Raw genomic sequence first — 21,030 nt, 5'->3', positions numbered from 1 at the left:
TAGTTCATGATTCTGTTTGATCTCTGGAGTTCATCAACTCAGTCAGTGTCTTAATCAGTTGGTTTTCATTTTAAAAAACTGTCTCTCAGAGATGATACAGAACAGGGAGTCAAAGATATGTAGGGTTAGAGGGGAGACACCAGGTCCTCCAGCTCTCTGTGGGCTGCTGGAGTCTCCTCTGTTTAGTTATTTTGACCAACCATCATGTTCATGTTTATTGTAAAGTTGCTTCATTTTCTTAATAAATCAATTAAACTGATTCAGCTCTGATTTATGACTCTATGTGGAACATCATCTTTCTGAAAACTGACTATACATCCAGTCTCCTTGGTGCTCCCGCTTCAGGCTACAGCAAACAAATAAAAAAACAAATGAAAAACAAAGTGTTGAAAGTATTCACATGTAAACTGGAGAACAAGTGTCAGATTTAAACCTCTTTAATATGTACCTCCATGTTTTCCAGTCGTCTAAAGTGTTAATGTTCCTGTGACATGAGGACACTGGAACTGTGTTGTATGTGTGGGTGAGTTTTAGCTGCCAGGTAAATATTGTGCTGTTCTCTTGTTGGTCACTACTGATCATGTGTGAACCTTTAATCAGGAGTCACATGTTTGATTGTGTGTTCTCAGTCTTAATGTGACAAAACCTCATCAGTCCAGTTCTCAGTTCACTTTGCTTTATTCAGATACTGTGGCTGTTTAATTTCACAATGAACCAATAAAATGAGTCAGATATTCAACATATACTCTGGTTAGTAAATAATGCACTGGATGAGAATGTAAAATCAGTTCTTATCAGCTACAGATTGTGGAGATGTTAAGGAGAGAAGACGTCTAAATACAGATGTTCTACATGTTTCTAATGTCATTCTATTTATCAGGACACATCTGACAGTTTATCTCATGGTTACAAGTTTCTTTGGATCAAATATCAAGATAAAAATCTGGATGATCAATACATGCACTGAAATCCATCTACATTACATAATCAGAAATGAAGACTCAATAAATCAAAGCAGGATAAAAAAGAAAATGTGTTCTGTCTCTACAGTCTGATATCTGCACATCAGGTTAAAGATGTTCATGTGTTTCATAGTTCAGTTCATGTTGTGACTTCAGAACATTTTATTTCACTGAAATCACAAACATCATTTCTCCGTCATGTTGTAAAGAAAACCAGAGCTTCCTGCTGAAGTCCTGCTGCTTCCTCTTCATTCATGTCTTTGGATTTTAGAAACAAAGACTCCAAGAGAACAGAAGATGAAGGTTTCCTGCAGGATGAACAGCATCTGGCTGCATCAACTCTTTGAACATTAACACGTCTGAGATAAAACAGGAAAGAAAACAACCCAAATGTTTCCACCATAAAATGTTGATTTGAACAAACCTGAAGAGAGAAAATCCAGAATGAAGATCAGCTCCATTTGGAGAGTTTCAAAGAGTAAAAACTACAAGGTCTCATTGATCAGCAGGTAGACACAGCTTCAATGAACATGAGTCCTTTAAAGAGTCACACTGAACAACACACAACGTCTCCTTAGTTCAACAGTAACAGTAACGTTAACTGGTCCAGATGTAATGGAATACAAAAACATTGTCCAACAGCAGAAATCAGTCATCTGTAACATACAGAGCAGCTTAAAGGTTGTTTTCTATATTTCTGCATAAAAATGACTCAAAACATCATCAGAATTTCAAACAAGTCCTGAAAGGAGAGAAAGAGAACCCAGTGAAAGACATGAAACTGAAATATGACCCTTACTGTCCAACTAAAGGTATCATGCACATATCTGTGAGTTTGTCTGCAGCTTGGAGGAGTTTGATCCCATTAATCAGAACAGAACCAGGTCAGTGTGAGATGTTGGTGATTTCCTCTCATCAACTGATGCTACAACATTTCTACTGGATGAAGGTCAGGACTTTGACTTGTTCCTAAACATTCATCTGGTTCTTCTTTAACTGTTCTACTGGAGATGATCATACACACTGAGAAACAGTGTGTATGATCACAAAAGAAGAACACGACTTTATAAAATGCTGCAGCTTGATGTGTTCTCAACTTTTTGTTTCAGAATCTTTTGGATCAAATTATTCAACTCTTTCTCCTGTGACTTCTGCAGATTTTCCTTTTCAGCCTCATTTTTCTCTTCCTTCATTTGTTGTTCATGGTTTCTCAGTAAATACTTGATTCTATTCAGGTTTTCTGTGTTGTTGGTCACACGTCTCATTAATTCATACATTTGTTTCTCAGACTCTTCTTTCTGAGCTGCTAATTCCCTCAAATGTTTCTTTTCAAATCCATTGAACTCTTCAGCTTTCTTTCTGGCATCATCTTCATAATTCTTCTTCAGATTCTTCAGAGTTTGTTTGTGTTTTTCTTCTAAATCTTTTCTCTCTTTCTCCTCTTGCTCTTTTCTTCTGATCTGATCCTCTATTTGTTTCTTTTCATATTCTTCTTTTTCCTGCTTGTACTTTTCTTCAAGTTCATCCATTCTTCTTTTCTCCTCCTGTCGTCTCTGTTCATTTTCTTGATATCGTTTCTCCCACCATTCTTTTCGTTCTTTCTCCCATTCTTCTCGTTTTTCTTCCATCTCTTTTCTCATATCCTCCAGTTTTCTATCAATTGTTTCCTTTTCTTCTGATTCTAACTTGATTTTTTTCTCCAAAGCTTCTCGTTCTTGTTCCCACATCCATAGTTGTCTTTCTTCCTGCTGTTTTCTTTTCATTTCTTCTTCTTCTCTCTTCTCTTGTTCTTTCTTTCTTTCCTCTCGTTCCTCCTTGATGTTTTCCTCCATTTCCTTCAGTTGCTTTTCTCTCAGTTTTCTCTCCTTTTCAACTTCTGTTGTCTGTTCTTCCATTTGTATTTTTAAGGCTTCCCTTTCTTCCTCATATTTCCTTTCTAGTTCCTCTCTCTGTCTCTTCATCTCTTCCTCCTTCTCCTTCAGGATTCTCTCCATTTCTTTCTTTATTGCTGTTTCAGCCTCTTGCAGCATCTCATTGGTGAAGCAGCTGCCTCCATTTTCCTTCACCATGGTGTCAATCTTTGTTATCAGCTCTCTGACTTGTTGCTGGTTGTTTTCATCATAGTTATTAAACACATGGTATCTTCCTCCACAGTCAGAGATCAGCTTCTTAAAAGAATCATCACATTTTGTTTCTATGTATTCTTCAATGGACAGTTTATGTTGTTTCAACAAATCTCCTCCAGTTAATAGAATGATGGTGAACTTTTCTGAATTCTTTCCAAAGACTTCTTTGATGAGTTTCAGTGTCTCCTTCTCCTCTGGTGTGAATCTTCCAATCTGTAACACCAACAGGAAGACATGTGGTCCTGGAGCCAGAAGACTGATACATTTCACCATCTCCTCATTGACGTCTTCATGGGACAAAGTTGAGTCAAACAGACCAGGAGTGTCCACTACAACAACAGGACGACCGTCCACCTCACCCTGAGCTTTCTGACAATGTTTGGTGACTGATGTTTGACTTGATTTGGCTTTAAACTGTTTTCTTCCTAGAATGGTGTTTCCTGAAGAACTCTTTCCATTTCCAGTCTTCCCTATCAACACAATCCTGAGACGCTCTGGACTCTGCTTCTCTTCATCACCTGCAGCTGGAACAGAGTTAAAAAGCAGTTTGTTCATTGATTCTTCTTTTCAGTTTGTATTCTTCTATTTTATGTCAGTGGGTCATGAACAAAATTATTCAAAGGAGAGTTTTCCTCCATTTATTAATAAGAGACACAACATCCACACATCTGGAGTTAGCTTAAAGGTTCACAGTAGCTACAGTTTACTGTCGACTCAAGACTGTAATGTAGAGACATGAGTATGGACAAAGAGACACATGTGAAATTAAAGGACTTACAGGAGACTTTGGTCTTTTTCAGTTTCTCAATCTTATCCTGTTGTTGTAAGACTTTATCCATCTGAGCCTGAGCAAATGTTCCTGTTGTGTAGCAGCATGGTTCATCATTGGAGAGTCTGACTTTTACTAAAGTCTCCAACAGTTGTGGGATCTGCTGTTTGTTGTTGATGTTGAGAACAAAAGATCTTCCTCCAAAACGTTGACAGATCTCCTGGATGTCTCTGTCTCCTTCTACAAAGTTAACAACAGCTGGATGAGTTGGATCTGACTCCACAGTGAACAGAATGATGGTGAAGTCATTGACTCGAGAGCTGAATGTGTTCTGGATGATCTCTAACTCTCCCTTGTCTTCATCAGTGAGGGGAGCCACAGGTAGGACCAGGATGAAGGCATGGACGCCCTCAGGATCACAGAAGGAGATACACCTCAATGATTCCTCCATCACTGCCTCCTGAGGTTTTCCATCCAAGGCAGGCAGCTCCACCAGGGAAACCCAACGTCCACACACCTCTCCCTGATTCTGAACACACTCTGATGAGTTGGAGGCTGAATGAAGCTCTGTCTGACCTAAAATGGCCTTGACTGCTGAAGTCTTCACTGCTCCTCTCCTCCCACACAGAACCAGGTTTAACTTTGGTTTGATGGTCTCTTCAGTGAAGGTGAGGAAGTTTCCTCTGGTTCCATCAACAATCTTCTCAATCTGCTCCATCAGCTGGTTGTGATCCTCTTTGAACATGTAGTAGTGTCTCCCTCCACAGTCTATAAGGAGTTCATTAACAGAGACATCCATTTCATCCCCATGTGTGATGACCACCATTGAATATTTAAAGACTTCTTGTCCAAACAAACTCAGGATGAACTTCAGAGTTTTTCTGTTCTTCTCAGTGAAATCAGAAGGCCTCACTAACAGCAGCAGAACATTTGGTCCAGGAGGACAGAGACTCACACAGTTCTTCATCTCTTCTACAAATGCTTCCACAGGAAGACTGAAGACATCTGGAGTTTTAACCACTGTTAGTGGTTTCCTGTTCCAGTCACCGCTGGCAGCCACACACTGCATTCGTTTGCCTTCAAAATTTTTGCGGATATGAAACCCTTTTGTTCCAGAAATGAAGTTTCCGAGTTTTGTTTTTTTGTTATCGCTTCTTCCAAACACCACTATTCTGAGTTGATGTGCTGTAATGAATATTAAATAAATAAGATTAAACATTTCCTTCCAACATGGCAGTAAAATAAAATATACAACTCACTGTCATCTTTGTATCTGGAATTAAGTTTGACAGAAACTTCGGGAACCAATTAAAAACAAAATCATAAAACTAGTTTACTGTGAGAGTTGTTCAAAATAAGAATTTACATTAGTTTTAGGACCTATTTTCCAGGTTCTTGCGAGTTTATAAACCTTTTCCTTTTTTCTCTGGAACTGTAATGATTTGGTTAGAAATTGACCTACTGTACATTTAATTAGTGTCAGACACCAAATTCAATCCCAGACATTGTTTATATCTCAGTAACTCAAACACTAACCATTGCAATCAATATTCAATATTAACAATATTGAAATTAATGTTTAACTTTTTAATGTACACTGGAAATACCTACAAAATAGCTTTAACGAATATTGAAAGTTCAAGAATGACCTGCACATCATAAAACACTCACCGGTGCCTTTAACAGGATCTGAGTGGACTCTGACTCTTTGTTCTTCATCCATGTTTGCTCTTGTTTGATGACCAGCAGGTAAACCAGATGCTGAATCTTTGAACACATCACATATCACATGGTCTCCATTGTTCTCCTTCACTACGTTTTTTATGACTGATAACAGCTGTTGGTGATCAGGTTTCTCCTGCAGCAACAATGTGGCTCTACATTTACTGATAAAGTCTCCTAAAGGTGGATGTTTCATGTGTTCTTCAATGGAAGCTGATCTCTCCTCTCTGGGTGATGTTATCAGAACCAGTGAATGATGAAATGATCGATCACTGAAGAGTTCCAGGACTCTGCAGAGTCTCTGTCTGTGTTCCTCAGTGAAGTCTTCAGGCTGTAGAACCAGCAGCAACACATGAGGTCCAGGATCAGAGAGTCTCACACAGGTTCCTACATGTTCTCTGAGTTCATCTTCAGAGATGTTGGAGAGCAGCAGATCTGGAGTGTTGATGAGAACTATTTCTTTGTCTTTAATCAGTCCACTGACTTTTAGACAACGTTCTGGTTCTTCCTCTGAGTTGAACGTGTTCTCTCCCAGGATGAAGTTCCCCACTGAACTCCTCTCAGAGCAGCTGTTCCCCAGAAGGACAACCCTCAGCTCAGACACTGGAGAGAAAATGGGTTCAGTGGTTTAAACAGCAACTTGACATTAAAACAACTTTAGTCATCACCTTATAGCCACAGTAAAATTAATATAGTAATAACAGATTCTGGTCCCAGTCACTGATGCTGGCCTTTAAGTTATTCTGCTGTACTCTTTAATTCCTTGAACAAGTAAAAACATAAATAAAAAATACTCTGGGTCATACATGTGAAGTAGCGGTCCAGTCATTAGACACCTTGAAAGAGCAGACAGCAGACTGGACTCATGGAGGAAAGACCGTTTCTTTGTACATGTTGGTGTATAAACCTCAGCATGTCTCTAATTCGACTGTAATTGTTCTCTGTAAAAGATATCTGTTATTGCACTAAAGTGATCAGTCTTGTGATCTTTGTAATGACCCAGAAAGTATTATAACACTAATTACCAATTTGGGTGGAAATGTCTAAAATAACAAGATAGGATTTGAAATTAAAATCTAATTTAGTTCAGTTTGACTCACTGAAAGGTGGCAGTAATCCAAAGCTACTGCTGCGCTTCAGAGGCTGATCTGTAGCTGTAAAGACACAGAAATACTTCAGTTCTTTCTTTGTGTTCTCTGATGTAATCTCTATAAAATGGACTATATTAACATTAAAATGTGAGTCAAATAGTACAATAGCATTATATTTTTGTCCAAATATTTATATTTATATAAATGTGTGTGTGTGTGTGTGTGTGTGTGTGTGTGTGTGTGTGTGTGTGTGTGTGTCAGCTGTATGAACAGCAGAGACATCAGAGGAGTCCCTGATTAATGAACTGGTCAGCTGTGGCTCCGGCCTGAGGGTCAGAGGTTGCCATGGTAACCAAAGGTGGTTGTGTATGACGACTAAAGCGCATGGAGACAGACAGAAAAAGGGCAATTTTCTCCCTCTGCGCTGGTCTCACATTTGGGCTCACTGTGACAAAACGGTAGCTCCTATCAGAAAAATAAGCAGGCTGCGGGCGTTGTAAGACCTTCCTGAAGACTTTGATATATTTTTTGTCCTTTGTCCTTTCTTGGAGACACATGTGAGTTTAAAACAGGAGTTTTAAAAGAGACAGAAGTTTGTCTACAACAGTGGAAAAACTCACGAGTCTAATGTGTAAATTGTGCCCGTGAGGAGCGTGGAAAGAGAAAAGTTTCAGGCAATTTCAGACATCCTCTCCACTCACACAACTGATGTCACGCACTCTAGTACAAACATTCTGCGCAATACACACCCATGATAAACTCAGAATTTCTACAAAAATGATCGTAATCATTGAACAGTGACTGATCTAAAACTATAACACCTATCAAAACGAGGATTAATACACCAATACACAAGACTCATGTCTACATTTTCAAGTTCAAATGAAGTCTCTAGGTGAAAGTATGTCTGATCAGTAGACGTCTTTTCTTTTTTGCTCTTTTTTTGCCCATCCCATTCATTTCAATGGAAAATGTTTCAGTTTAATTTGTATTTTGTGGAGAAAAGTAATAGCACACCGATCCTGATGAAACTGCATGTTTTGATATAAAGTCTATAATAATTGAAGTTAACCAGTCAACCTAACCGCATGTCTTTGGAGGTGGGAAGAAACCACAGTACCCAGAGAAAGAGAAAGTGCAGTTTGAAATGAGTCCAGATTCTTAACCAGTTCTCATGACGCTGTCAGAATATACAGGAAGTGAGACAGACGAGGGACGACACAGAACGGACATGAGGGAAAAGGAGCCATGTGATGCTTCCTCTATCTGGAGCCATGACAGAGATTGTTTGTTGTTACAGCAGCAGTATAAAACAGCTCGGACGTTTGCTGCCCACTAATAGAGTAGAAAGTTGGGGAAAGCTAGATCACCCAGCTCCTTGGGCTTTTTTTAAAGAAATTAATCTGAAAAAGAAAAAAAAACTGTTTAGGAAGGAAAATGGGTACAAATAAAACAGATGTAGAAATTTAGGCAGTACTTTCATTTTGACACAATTTATACATTCAGTAAGAGATAGTGGTAAAAAAAAAAAGAAAAAAAAAAAAGGACCACCGCCCAATTAGATGTTGAGAAGATGGCTTTAAAGGAAAACGAGATTGGGGATACACTTTGTCTTCCTTGTTAACTGGCATGAACTCGCTTTTATGTTTAATTTATAATCTGAAATTTGCCCAAACTCTCTGAGCAAATTTAGTGCTACAGGAACAGATCTGCCTGGGTCAGAGATAAAAAGCAAAAGGTCATCAGCAAATAAGTACAGCTTATATTCCTGACATCTGGCTGGACCTGAAGTCCACAACTAGCTGTTCAATGGTGACAGTGAAGAGAAACGGGGAGAGGGGACAGTCCTGCTCATGTTTGAGGGGGAAATAATCAGAATGGTCGTTATTAGTAGTAGTTGTGTGGTGCAGTGAACTCACATTTTCAAAAGATTATTCCAACAATAAAGATCGAGTTATATTTAAGACACAAAGCTAAAAAGAAGACTAATAATGTTTAATTGTAATATTGAATAATCTAATGTTGAAATCCTTCCACTTTTCCATGAATTAAACACTGTATGTTAGTTATTGCAGAGAATTCATGAATCCAACTTAACTCAGTAAATACAACAAGTGACTGAACTGCAAATGCCCCTTCTTCTGCTTTTTCTTCAGCCTGCTGTGAAATAGAACTGTGAGTGAATGGTGCCATAAATCTCATGACTCACAATCCAGAACTGTTTGGTTAAAATTATAATGTCAGCAAAAAAAAACATAAAAATAAAGGCCTGAGCAGCAGTTTTCAGATCACCATTTCATAGGAACACGTGTCAGTACAACAATTCTATTCAGTAGTACAACAAACCACAGACGCCACAGTGAAAACACAGTTGAATCAACAGCTGTCAGTTAGTAGAGGCTAATACTGAATACCAGAACCTCCATGAAGGACTGTTATAATAAAAGGTTTTCACTAGTGCTAGAACCTAATGAAGCACATGGTGCTAGAGGAACCACATGACCTGAAACAACACACACACACACACACACACACACACACACACACTTCTCATTACTTTATTTGATATGTTTTTCAAGGGCAAATAATGAGCAGTGGTTGGACGACTACTTTAATCGTCCCCGTGCCAAACAAGTCCACAGTGTCCTGCCTCATAGACTATTGTCCCATCGCACCTACACACACCCTGCTTCAAGAGGCTGGTCATGGAACGCATCTAGACCCTGGTACCCCCTCTCTGGACCCTATATAGACCAAGGACAGACTGATGGACAGTGAGAGGACAGACTGATAAAGGACAGACTGATAAAGGACAGACTGATGGACAGTGAGAGGACAGACTGATGGACAGTGAGAGGACTCACCAGTCTCCATTATGTGACTTTGCTGGAAACATCAGAGACTGAATCAGCTGCAGAGAAGAAGAAAAAGACTTGAACATTTCTCATTGACTCTGAACCAGAAGCAGCTTCCAGTCAACGTTAATATCAGGTCACAGAGTCCAGTTAAGATGAATCTCTATTTACTAAAACCATCCAGTTCAGTTCAGTTTGATTTATATAGAACCAGTGAGTAATGACAAGAAAAAAGATCAGTTTTATCAGGAGGAACCAGCTCATATGGAGACGGGTCCAATAAGAGAGAAGAGGAGGAACACGATGAAACATGTGATCTAAACATACATGCAGCATCAGAACATGATATAAACCAGAGATGGAGTCTTCATCCTACTGTGGCTGAGCCTCTTTTTCTCAGGTCATATGAATTAGTTACACTCCACCTCAGTGGCCTTTTAACGTAGCCCTATATTAACTGGAACAGCTATTAAATGATGTAAACATGCTCCGTTTACTGTGACACTCACATGTTTTTGTATTTATCCCACATCATGTCTCATGACTTATGTCTCAGTCTCCTTCGTCCACACCAATGTTTCTTGGGTTTTGCTGTCAAATTGTCCATAGAACATCAACTCATTTCAGCACCGTGTCAATCAGCACTAAACCATCTTTAACTAAACATCTGTTTTCATCTCAGCTCATAAACTGTGAATCTGATCTAATGGTTTAGTGACATAATGGAGGCTGTGGGTATTTAATCACTGAATACCAAAGACACCAAAACCCTGACACAAACCCAGTCCTCACACTCAGACTAATTATTCTAATATTCAGTTTGGCTGCAGTTCACTTACCAGCTCAGATTCCTGCTGCGACAAAATCAAAGAGAAAGTGACGACTTAAAAAGAGGAAACGGACTCACTGGAAAAAATAGAAAAGGTTCACGCCCATCAGAAATGTTCCTGTTCAGACTATGATGTATAAACTAAACTACAATAAGTCTTTATGAAAGGAGCTGCTGTAGGTTTAAGGCTCTATAACCTGATGTCTGTTTACAGTGTTGACAAACTGAATTCAGTCTGAACAAGAAGAGAAGAAGATCTGGTCCTGAGTGTTACTGGGACATTATCTATAAGAGACACCTTTAAGCTTTTCACTGAGTTCACAAGCTTCCAGCAAGACAAGGAGGAAAACAGGTGATGTTGGAGCGCCACCTGCTGGACAGAACATCTAAATGAGTCGGAGTAAGAAACCTCCCCAAGACAGAGACACATGATCTGATCTGAGTCAAGTTATTCCAGTTATTATTCCTTCAGTCCTGAGGTGAAGCATCAAAAGAAGACGTTGATCACTGAGAGAACCAGACACAAACTGAGGATACTTGAGATAAAGAGATTGAATCAGCAGCAGCAGCAGCAGCATCATCATCCTCATATCAGTGACGTCTAGAAGAATGAAAAGCTTCTGTCAGAGAAACTAACCTGTGAGCTCTGATCCTTGATCAGTTTCTCTGTTAAACAACCATACGGAACTACAGGGAATCACTTTATTCATCTTTGACAAACACAGATCAGTTCATGCATTAAAATTCCCCATCTCAATAATATCATCTGGAATAAACGATTCAAGAAATTCAAGAAAAACTTATGGTCTCTGAACTCTGATGAAGGAAAACCATTCCACATTAAAGATGGAGCAGAGCTTCCTGCTGAAGTCCTGCTGCTTCCTCTTCATTCATGTCTTTGTATTGTAGACTCAGTAACTATAAACTTAAAGAGAACAGAAGATGAAGGTTTCCTGCAGGATGAACAGCATCTGGCTGCATCAACTCTTTGAACATTAACAAGTCTGAGATAAAACAGGAAAGAAAAGAACTCAAATGTTTCCACCATAAAATGTTGATTTGAACAAACCTGAAGAGAGAAAATCCAGAATGAAAATCAGCTCCATTTAGAGAGTTTCCTTCTTTCCTTCATTTGTTGTTCATGGTTTCTCAGTAAATACTTGATTCTGTTCAGGTTTTCTGTGTTGTTGGTCATACGTCTCATTAATTCATACAAATGTTTCTCAGACTCTTCACATTCTCCAGTTTTTCTTCCTGTTGTTTTTGTTTTTTTCCCTCCTCTTCTCTTCTTTTCTTTTCATATTCTTTTTACTGCTTGTACAAGTTCTTCCATTCTTGTTTTCTCCTCCTGTCGTCTCTGTTCATCTTCTTGTTTTAATTTTTCCCACCATTCTTTTCATTCTTTCTCACAGGCATCTCGTTTTTCTTCCATCTCTTTTCTGCTCTCTTTCAGTTTTCTATCAATTATTTATTTTCTTTCTGATTCTGACTTAATTTTTTCTCCAAATCTTCTCGTTCTTGTTCCCACTTTTGTCGTTGATGTTTCTCCTGCTATTTAATTTCTTCTTCTTCTCTCTTCTCCTGTTCTTTCTTTATGTCTTCTCGTTCCTTCTTGATTTTTTCCTCCATTTCTTGTTTCTCTTGTTCCACTCTTCTATTTATTTCCTCCATTTCTTCCTCATATTTCCTTTCGAGTTCTTCTCTCTCTGTCTTCATCTCTTCCTCCTTCTCCTTCAGGATTCTCTCCATTTCTTTCTTTATTGCTGCTTCAGCCTCTTGCAGCATCTCATTGGTGAAGCAGCTGCCTCCATTTTCCTTCACCATGGTGTCAATCTTTGTCATCAGCTCTCTGACTTGTTGCTGGTTGTTTTCATCACGGTTATTGAACACATGGTATCTTCCTCCACAGTCAAAGATCAGCTTCTTAAATGAATTATCAAATATTGTTTCTATGTATTCTTCAATGGACAGTTTATGTTGTTTCAAGAAATCTCCTCTAGTTAGAAGAATGATGGTGAACTTTTCTGAATTCTTTCCAAATGCTTCCTTGATGAGTTTCAGTGTCTCCTTCTCCTCTGGAGTTAATCTTCCAATCTGTAACACCAACAAGAAGACATGTGGTCCTGGAGCCAGAAGACTGATACATTTCACCATCTCCTCATTGACGTCTTCATGGGACAAAGTTGAGTCAAACAGACCAGGAGTGTCCACTACAACAACAGGACGACCGTCCACCTCACCCTGAGCTTTATGTCAAAGTTTGGTGACTTGATTCAGCTTTAAACTCTTTTCTTCCTAGAATGGTGTTTCCTGAAGAACTCTTTCCATTTCCAGTCTTCCCTATCAACACAATCCTGAGACGCTCTGGACTCTGCTTCTCTTCATCACCTGCAGCTGGAACAGAGTTAAAAAGCAGTTTGTTAATTGATTCTTCTTTTCAGTTTGTATTCTATTTATTAATAAGAGACACAACAGCCACACATCTGGAGTTAGCTTAAAGGTTCACAGTAGCTACAGTTTACTGTCGACTCAAGACTGTAATGTAGAGACATGAGTATGGACAAAGAGACACATGACATGAGAAATTAAAGGACTTACAGGTGACTTTGGTCTTTTTCAGCTTCTCAAGTTCATCCTGTTGTTGTAAGACTTTCTCCATCTGAGCCTGAGCAAATGTTCCTGTTGTGTAGCAGCTTGGTTCATCATTGGAGAGTCTAACTTTTACTACAGTCTCCAACAGTTGTGGGATCTGCTGTTTGTTCTTGATGTTGAGAACAAAAGATCTTCCTCCAAAACGTTGACAGATCTCCTGGATGTCTCTGTCTCCTTCTACAAAGTTAACAACAGCTGGATGAGTTGGATCTGACTCCAAAGTGAACAGAATGATGGTGAAGTCATTGACTCGAGAGCTGAATGTGTTCTGGATGATCTCTAACTCTCCCTTGTCTTCATCAGTGAGGGGAGCCACAGGTAGGACCAGGATGAAGGCATGGACGCCCTCAGGATCACAGAGGGAGATACACCTCAATGATTCCTCCATCACTGCCTCCTGAGGTTTTCCATCCAAGGCAGGCAGCTCCACCAGGGAAACCCAACGTCCACACACCTCTCCCTGATTCTGAACACACTCTGATGAGTTGGAGACTGAATGAAGCTCTGTCTGACCTAAAATGGCCTTGACTGCCGAAGTCTTCCCTGCTCCTCTCCTCCCACACAGAACCAGGTTTAACTTTGGTTTGATGGTCTCTTCAGTGAAGGTGAGGAAGGTTCCTCTGGTTTCATCAACAATCTTCTCAATCTGCTCCATCAGCTGGTTGTAATCTTTTTTGAACATGTTGTAGTGTCTCCGTCCACAGTCTCTGAGGAGTTCTTTAACAGGGATAAAAGATGACAATTATCACTGAAGCAGCTACAGCACAAACAGAAACTAGAAAGATTAAAACTCTTCTATTAAAAACTGACACATGGTCTTTGAGTTTCCTGATACTCATCAGTTCATATGATCTATCAAACAACAACAGAAACAGGCGTGAAAATAAGAAACTGGCATCAAAATGAAATCAAAGAGCAGAACAGATGATTGTGACCAATGTTTCAGTTCAACCACAAGAGGGCACCAAAACATTTCTGACAAGATTAACATGGACGTAAACAAATAATGTCCTCACTTTAGCAGAGGAGGAAGTCACCATTTATTTCTTCTCATATCAAAGTCAGACTGGACTCACCAGATGCTGCAGCCATGATGTCACTCTGCTGGAAACCAACGACTCTTCTCTCAACAAGAAAAACTTTCCGCTCTGTGTCCTCTGGTCTGAGTTCTGGAACGTCTCACTGAGATCAGTGTCCCTGCATTCAGCTCTGAAGAAACCACGACAAGATTTAATTCAATAAACAGATTCCAGGAACTAGTCTGAGCACAAACACACCAGGAACTAGTCTGAGCACAAACACACCAGGAACTAGTCTGGACCAGACTTTAAGTCTCTAACATGTGACCGGAAGAGTTTATTATCAGTGAGCAGTTAAAACAGTGAAGAGTCACTTCATCAGAATCTATTTGAATCCACTTATAGGATGAAGAACAGCTGATACTCACTGATCGACCTGCATCGATCCGTGTGTGAAGCCTCAGATTAAATTAAAGATCCGAATCCTCCAATCAGCTGATTGATCGAACGATCCACGCGACAGGAACAAACAGTTCACGTGGAAGCTTCGACCATCCTGGTTTTAAATGAGTTCAATCCATCATTTATTCAGTATTAAGTTCAACTTGTGAAAGTAAAAACACAGCAACGAGTCACAACTCAACACAACCAGGAAGTGACTCCAACAGACTGATTGACTGATTTATAGATTATGTACAAGAGGCTGTTGTAAAAGTTGCATAAACTCATACATATTTATTCTGTTTTGAGTTCTGTCATGTTTGACTGTTATTATCTGTCTATATTACAGGAAACAGTTCCACAGTTAATCATTTAAATCAATGTATATAAGAACATAATAATATAAGAACATCAATAATAAAATAATGATCACAGAATGTGTTCAGACTGAATTCTACTGATACTGTTTCTAATAATAATAATAAACCCATGCAAACCAATAGAATAAATCTCTGCATTTCTCTGTAAAGACTGAATAAAACCAGAGTAAATAAATGATCCAGAGTCAACGAACAGCAGAACAACTTCAGACTGGAGCCAAGAAATTCTCAGGATCTCTGTGAAACCGACCAAAACTTCAACACTTTTAATTTCGGGGGCTGGTATGAGTAGAATGATCTGTCTCATCTGAACCATTAATATCTTTATATTTGGGTTTGGCTCTTCTATTACCTTCAAATTTACTAAAACCTTTTATGCTGGGGGTCAGTTTTTAATATTATAATTTAAATTGTTCCCCAAGTTTCTGTATCAGATACTTTTATATGTTTGTTGACGACATAAATCCCTTCATGTTTTTTATTGCTCTGCATTTTTAAGGGCACGGGAATTAAAACTCCACAGTGAGCTGGTTACATGTGATGCAGAGCTCCTCAACTATCACGATCTGAGAGGAGATTTAGTAAAATCCATAGAAACGGCTTCAGACTGAGTTACAGATGTTTTCTTTCAGTGTTTAAGTCCATGTGTTTGCAGCAGTTCTGGCCTGTGAAGATGAAGCTGGTCTGACTTCTTGATGATTCAGATGTGAATGAAGATATAAAGTGGAGACACATGACACAGATACAGAAGAAGGATTTATTTCATTTAAAAGAAAAAGGAAAAAGGCGACAGCTGAGATGTGTTCGTCTTCAACACGTCCCTGTATTCACTTCTACTCAGCTGTGAGTGGTTCAGGTCATTAAACACCAGCCAGACTCACTTAGTCTGCTACTGTGGCCAGTGGAGGAGCAGAGAGACAACAGCATTTAAGATTAAAAGTTTTATGTTAAATGATCAGAAACTGAGAGAAGCTACATGGTGGCAACGTTCACTGACCTGGAGAACAAACAGGCCAGAGAGATTCAGACCTTTTCACTTCACATCACTGGGCTGGATAACTGTGGAAAGTTACAGAACACTGACCCCTAGAGGGCATTTGATGGATAACATCAGCAGAGACCAAGCTAGAGTAAAAATGATTAAGTTAAACACAGTAAGTTTATGTGATTGTTCATCTGAACTGTAAAGCATCAACCGATCATCTTCATTCATATCTGTCTTCTTTATTATTATTGCACTTTTAACTGTTTTTTCTGATACTTCTTAAAGATGAAACTTCCCAACAACATTTAAATGTTGACATCACATTTAAAATATTATAATATATCCCATCATAATATAGTTTTACTTGTGAGACCTAAAAATAAGAATAAGAAACTAATGACTGCATATAATAAAGGAACAGTTTGATCAAACTTGTAAAACATGAATTTGTCTTCAGTAAAACTTTTTTTTTTTTTACTCACTAAGAGTCTTTTTCCAGCTTGTTTTATAAATGAGTTCGTCACAGAAACAAGTAAATAAATCTGAAAAAAGGAGTCAATAAATACATAAACCATGGTTAGTTCTGTCACTGATGATTTATTCGTCTCCACGTTATATTTTTATTTATCGTCTTTAAGTATTAAAAGCAGTGAAGTTCATTAAGTAACATCTTGTTTGATTGTTTTCAAAATCATTTAAACATAAAAACATTTAATACACACCAACAATAACTCAGTTATCAAACTGACAAAGGAAACAAATACTGCAAGAATTTAGCGAAATAATATAAAACAGAAAACACTTTGTTACGTATGTGTACTGGGGGCAGAGGTAAGAAAGAGGACAGCATTTCCTTCCACCGCTGCAAGAATGACACAGGTAAAAAACACTTTTCTCACAATATGAGCCATTATTAGACTGTTACTACATCACGAACTGTTATTATATTATGAACAGTTATTACATCATGAACAGCTATTACATTATGAACAGTTACTCCATCATGAACAGTTATTACATTATGAGCTGTTATTACATCATGAACAGTTATTACATCATGTACAAAGCTGTTATTCGGTTAAGCCAGGCATGTCAAACATACGGCCCGCGGGCCGGACCCGGCCCGTTGGGTCATTTAATCCGGCCCGGCATAAATTTCTGAGTATGTCAAAAAAAGAAGCGAGTCTCTAGCTTATTTCTATTAAAAGTTGTGATTTTTTAAAATAAATACAAACCAAATGCTCCCTCCGGCCGCTAGAGGGCAGTAAATGTGTAAAAGCGCTCACGTCAAGCATGCGGCACTGACACGAGTTAGTCACAGGAAATAAACATTCGCAACGTGATGTGTCCATGAAAAAATAAACCGGCAATCTTGCTTCACCATTCACCTACTAAACAAGTTATCGGTCAACACACCCTTCCCAAAATGGCACTGTCAAAAAAAAGAAGAGTGGACACGGAGTGCAGAGTTTTCCAGGAGAAATGGACCGAGAAGTATTTATTCACAGAAGTGAATGCAAAACCAGTGTGCTTGGTATGTAATCAGCAAGTTGCAGTGTTCAAAGAGTTTAATATTCGGCGCCACTCATCATAAAGACAAGTATGTCATATTAAAGACAATTAATATTGTGCAGTATATTCTCAGCTTCAGTAGGCCCAGCCTAGTAGTTTGATCTGATGTAGTCTAATCCTATTGCCCATGCACTGCTATAACTTTTTTATTTATTTATTTATTTTATTTTATTTTGTATTTCTTTTTTTATTTATTTCAAAGCAGTATGACAATTAAGGCGAAAATATTTTTTTTTAGCTCCCACTTGAGTTTGTTTAGTGTGGTGAGTTGGTTCAGGTGTAAAACTGCATTCACTCAACTGTTAAAATAAACCAGTTGTTAACACATTCACGGCCAAACATGAAAAATCATTTTTTTCCCATTGTTTTTGAATAAATGTGTTGTGCTTAGAAAAGATCCCTTGTCATCCGTGATTATAATATGTAGGGTAGGCTACAAATGTAGGCTGAATGATAAAGCATAGTACTGAAAAACAAAGCTAAATATTTGGAGTTGACATTCTTTTGCTGATCCGGCCCCAGAGCCAAACTGAGTTTGACATGCCTGGGTTAAGCGCTCATGATTTTATTACATTATGAACTTTTATTACATTATGAACTTTTATTACATCATGAGTTGCTATAGTCCTTACAGCTGTGTTAAATCAGTGAATAATATGAAGTAATATGAGTAATATGAAGAGTTCCAGATCATCAGCAGATTGTGCATTCAGGTTTGATTTTAACAATGTTCAAATCATGGCAAGTCTTTGATTCTTGTTCGTGTTTTTCTTTTAGTTGATCCAGTTCTTGTTTTAGTTGATTTTGTTTTTCAGTTGAGTGCTTGTCCTCTTTGCTGTGTTTCTCCTGTTTCTCTTTCATTTCTTCTTCATGCCGTTGTCTCAGAGCTTTGATTTCCTCGTTGTGTTTTTTCATCAGAGCTTCAAAGTTGTTAATGTATTTCTCTTTGAACTCGTTGAATTGTTCAGCTTGTTTTCTGACCTCTTCTTCGTATTTCTTCTTCATGTCCTCCATTTTTCTCTTGTAGTTGTCCTCTAATTTCTTCCTCTCCTTTTCTTCCTCTGCTCTTCTCTTTTGATCTTCTTGTTTCCTTTTGAGTTCATATTGTTCTCGTTTCTCTTCATACTCTTTTTGGAGCTTTTTGTGTTTTTCTTTCTCCTCCTTACACTTCTGGTCATTTTCTCTACATCTTTTCTCCCACCATTCTTTTCGTTCCTTTTCCCAGATCTGTCGTTTTTCTTCCATCTCCTTTCTGCTCTCCTCCAGTTTTCTGTCAATCGTTCCCTTCTCATCTGATTCTGACTTGATTTGTTTCTCCAGAGCTTCTCGTTCTTCTTCCCACTGCTGTTGCTGAAGTTCTTCCTGTGTTTTTCTTTCCCTCTCTTCTTCTTCTCTCATTTCCTGTTCTTTCTTCCTCTCCTCACGCTCCTTTTTAATATTCTCCTTCATTTCTTTAATCTGTCTCTCTCTCTGTTTCCTCTCTTTATCAATTTCTTCTCTCTCTTTCTCGATTCTTCTCGATTCTTCTTCTTCTGAATGTCTGCTTCAGCCTCTTGAAACATCTCGCTGGTGTAGCAGCTGCCTCCATTTGTCTTCACCATCTCATTAGACTTTGTGATCAGCTCTCTCACTTGTGTGCGATCTGTCTCGTTGTTGTTGTTGAAGACCTGATATCTCCCTCCACAGTCATTTATCAGTTTTTTCAAAAAGTCATCACAGTTTTCTTCTATGTAATTCTGAATAGTTTCCTTCTTGAGATCGTCTCCTCTGGTGAATATAATGATGATGTGATCTCCTGATTTCTTTCCAAAGTATTTCTTGATCAGCTCCACAGTCTCTTTTTCATCCCGTGTGAAGCGACCGATCTGCAGCACCAGTAAGATCACATGAGGTCCAGGAGACAACAAACTGATGCATTTCACAAGCTCCTCTTGAACGTCATTGTTGGACAGAGCCGTGTCAAATAAACCAGGAGTATCGACCAGAATGACAGGCTGACCATCAACCTCTCCTGTTGCTTTCTGGCAAAATTTTGTCACCGACTTGGAGCTGGCAGTAGATTTAAAATGTTTGTTACCTAGAATGGTGTTTCCAGTTGCACTCTTTCCATTACCAGTCTTCCCAATCAGCACCATCCTGAGAGGCTCTCTGCTCTGACATTGATCACTGGTTCCCTTCTCACTTTTATGCTTTAAACTGTTCACTTCATCTTTAAGCTTGACCACCATCTCCATCTGAGCCTTGGTGAACATGTCTTTAGTGAAACATTTGGATCCTTCTGCTCTCATCTGTTCAACTCTCTCCAACAGTTGTGGGATCTGCTGTTTGTTCTTGATGTTGAGAACAAAAGATCTTCCTCCAAAACGTTGACAGATCTCCTGGATGTCTCTGTCTCTTTCTACAAAGTTAACAACAGCTGGATGAGTTGGATATGACTCCACAGTGAACAGAATGATGGTGAAGTCATTGACTCGAGAGCTGAATGTGTTCTGGATGATCTCTAACTCTCCCTTGTCTTCATCAGTGAGGGGACCCACAGGTAGGACCAGGATGAAGGCATGGACGCCCTCAGGATCACAGAGGGAGATACACCTCAATGATTCCTCCATCACTGCCTCCTGAGGTTTTCCATCCAAGGCAGGCAGCTCCACCAGGGAAACCCAACGTCCACACACCTCTCCCTGATTCTGAACACACTCTGATGAGTTGGAGGCTGAATGAAGCTTTGTCTGACCTAAAATGGCCTTGACTGTTGAAGTCTTCTCTGCTCCTCTCCTCCCACACAGAACCAGGTTTAACTTTGGTTTGATGGTCTCTCCAGTGAAGGTGAGGAAGGTTCCTCTGGTTCCATCAACAATCTTCTCAATCTGCTCCATCAGCTGGTTGTGATCCTCTTTGAACATGTTGTAGTGTCTCCGTCCACAGTCTCTGAGGAGTTCATTAACAGAGACATCCATTTCCTCCTCATGTGTGATGACCACCATTGAATATACAAAGACGTCTCGTCCAAACAAACTCAGGATGAACTTCAGAGTTTTTCTGTTCTCCTCAGTGAAATCAGAAGGCTTCACTAACAGCAGCAGAACATTTGGTCCAGGAGGACAGAGACTCACACAGTTCTTCATCTCTTCTCTCACTGATTCCACAGACAGACTGAACATGTCTGGAGTTTTCACCACAGTCACTGATTTTCCTCTCCACTCTCCACAGGAGGCCACACAGTCTCTGGTTGAATGTTTATGTTGAAGACGTTGATGTCCGATGATGAATTTGACAAGTTTTGTCTTCTTATCGTCACTTTTTCCCAACAGGACAATCCTGAAATCAGATGCTGTAAAATAACAGAGACAAGGACACAATGATACATATGATTCTTGATTATTATAGTGATCACATATGAACAACATGTTCAAACTAATGAGGCTGAAATCACTGGAGAATAACAATTCACTGTTCATCACTTTGTTCAATGAGAAGTCATTATATCCGTAAAACATTTACATTTAAATGTAACAGATAAGAGACTAAAGAATGAAGGACTTTCTTCTATTTCTATTCAGTGGTGAATAATTGTTGGATCTATTCATTTATGAGATAAAACCAAACATCTGTGTTTAAACACATGAT

At 38.9% G+C, this 21,030-nt stretch overlaps 2 protein-coding genes and 1 pseudogene across 2 annotated transcripts; all 3 read right to left on the bottom strand.

The window, feature by feature from the left end:
• Positions 1-659: 659 nt before the first annotated feature.
• Positions 660-9,585, bottom strand: LOC125012764 (GTPase IMAP family member 8-like). The gene is made up of 5 exons (XM_047592897.1): positions 9,535-9,585; positions 6,680-6,733; positions 5,529-6,182; positions 3,867-5,042; positions 660-3,612 (listed from the first exon to the last, which is right to left on the bottom strand). The coding sequence occupies exons 1-5, from the start codon at positions 9,542-9,544 to the stop codon at positions 2,027-2,029; spliced, it is 3,480 nt and encodes a 1,159-aa protein (XP_047448853.1). The 5' UTR covers positions 9,545-9,585; the 3' UTR covers positions 660-2,026.
• Positions 9,586-11,905: 2,320 nt separating this feature from the next.
• LOC125012001 (GTPase IMAP family member 4-like) lies at positions 11,906-13,669 on the bottom strand. Its single transcript, XM_047591590.1, is given in 3 exon segments — positions 11,906-12,608; positions 12,610-12,748; positions 12,953-13,669. Coding segments are annotated over 3 exon segments (1,551 nt in total). The 5' UTR covers positions 13,662-13,669.
• Positions 13,670-17,950: 4,281 nt separating this feature from the next.
• Positions 17,951-20,665, bottom strand: LOC125012775 (annotated as a pseudogene).
• Between the last annotated feature and the right edge of the window lie 365 nt (positions 20,666-21,030).

The sequence above is a fragment of the Mugil cephalus genome, chromosome 8 (assembly GCF_022458985.1).
Source record: "Mugil cephalus isolate CIBA_MC_2020 chromosome 8, CIBA_Mcephalus_1.1, whole genome shotgun sequence".
In the NCBI taxonomy this organism is placed as follows: Eukaryota; Metazoa; Chordata; class Actinopteri; order Mugiliformes; family Mugilidae; genus Mugil; species Mugil cephalus.
The sequence above is the reverse complement of the archived record's forward strand: the minus strand, read 5'-3'. Positions and strand labels throughout refer to the sequence as shown.

What these genes read in the sequence shown, in the direction of transcription:
- LOC125012764 (XM_047592897.1), bottom strand. An exon ending in AGATCCTGTTAAAGGCACCG is followed by an intron (nt 5,043 to 5,528) that starts GTGAGTGTTTTA and finishes TATTCATTACAG; the next exon opens with CACATCAACTCAGAATAGTG. An exon ending in GAAAAAGACCAAAGTCTCCT is followed by an intron (nt 3,613 to 3,866) that starts GTAAGTCCTTTA and finishes ACTCTGTTCCAG; the next exon opens with CTGCAGGTGATGAAGAGAAG.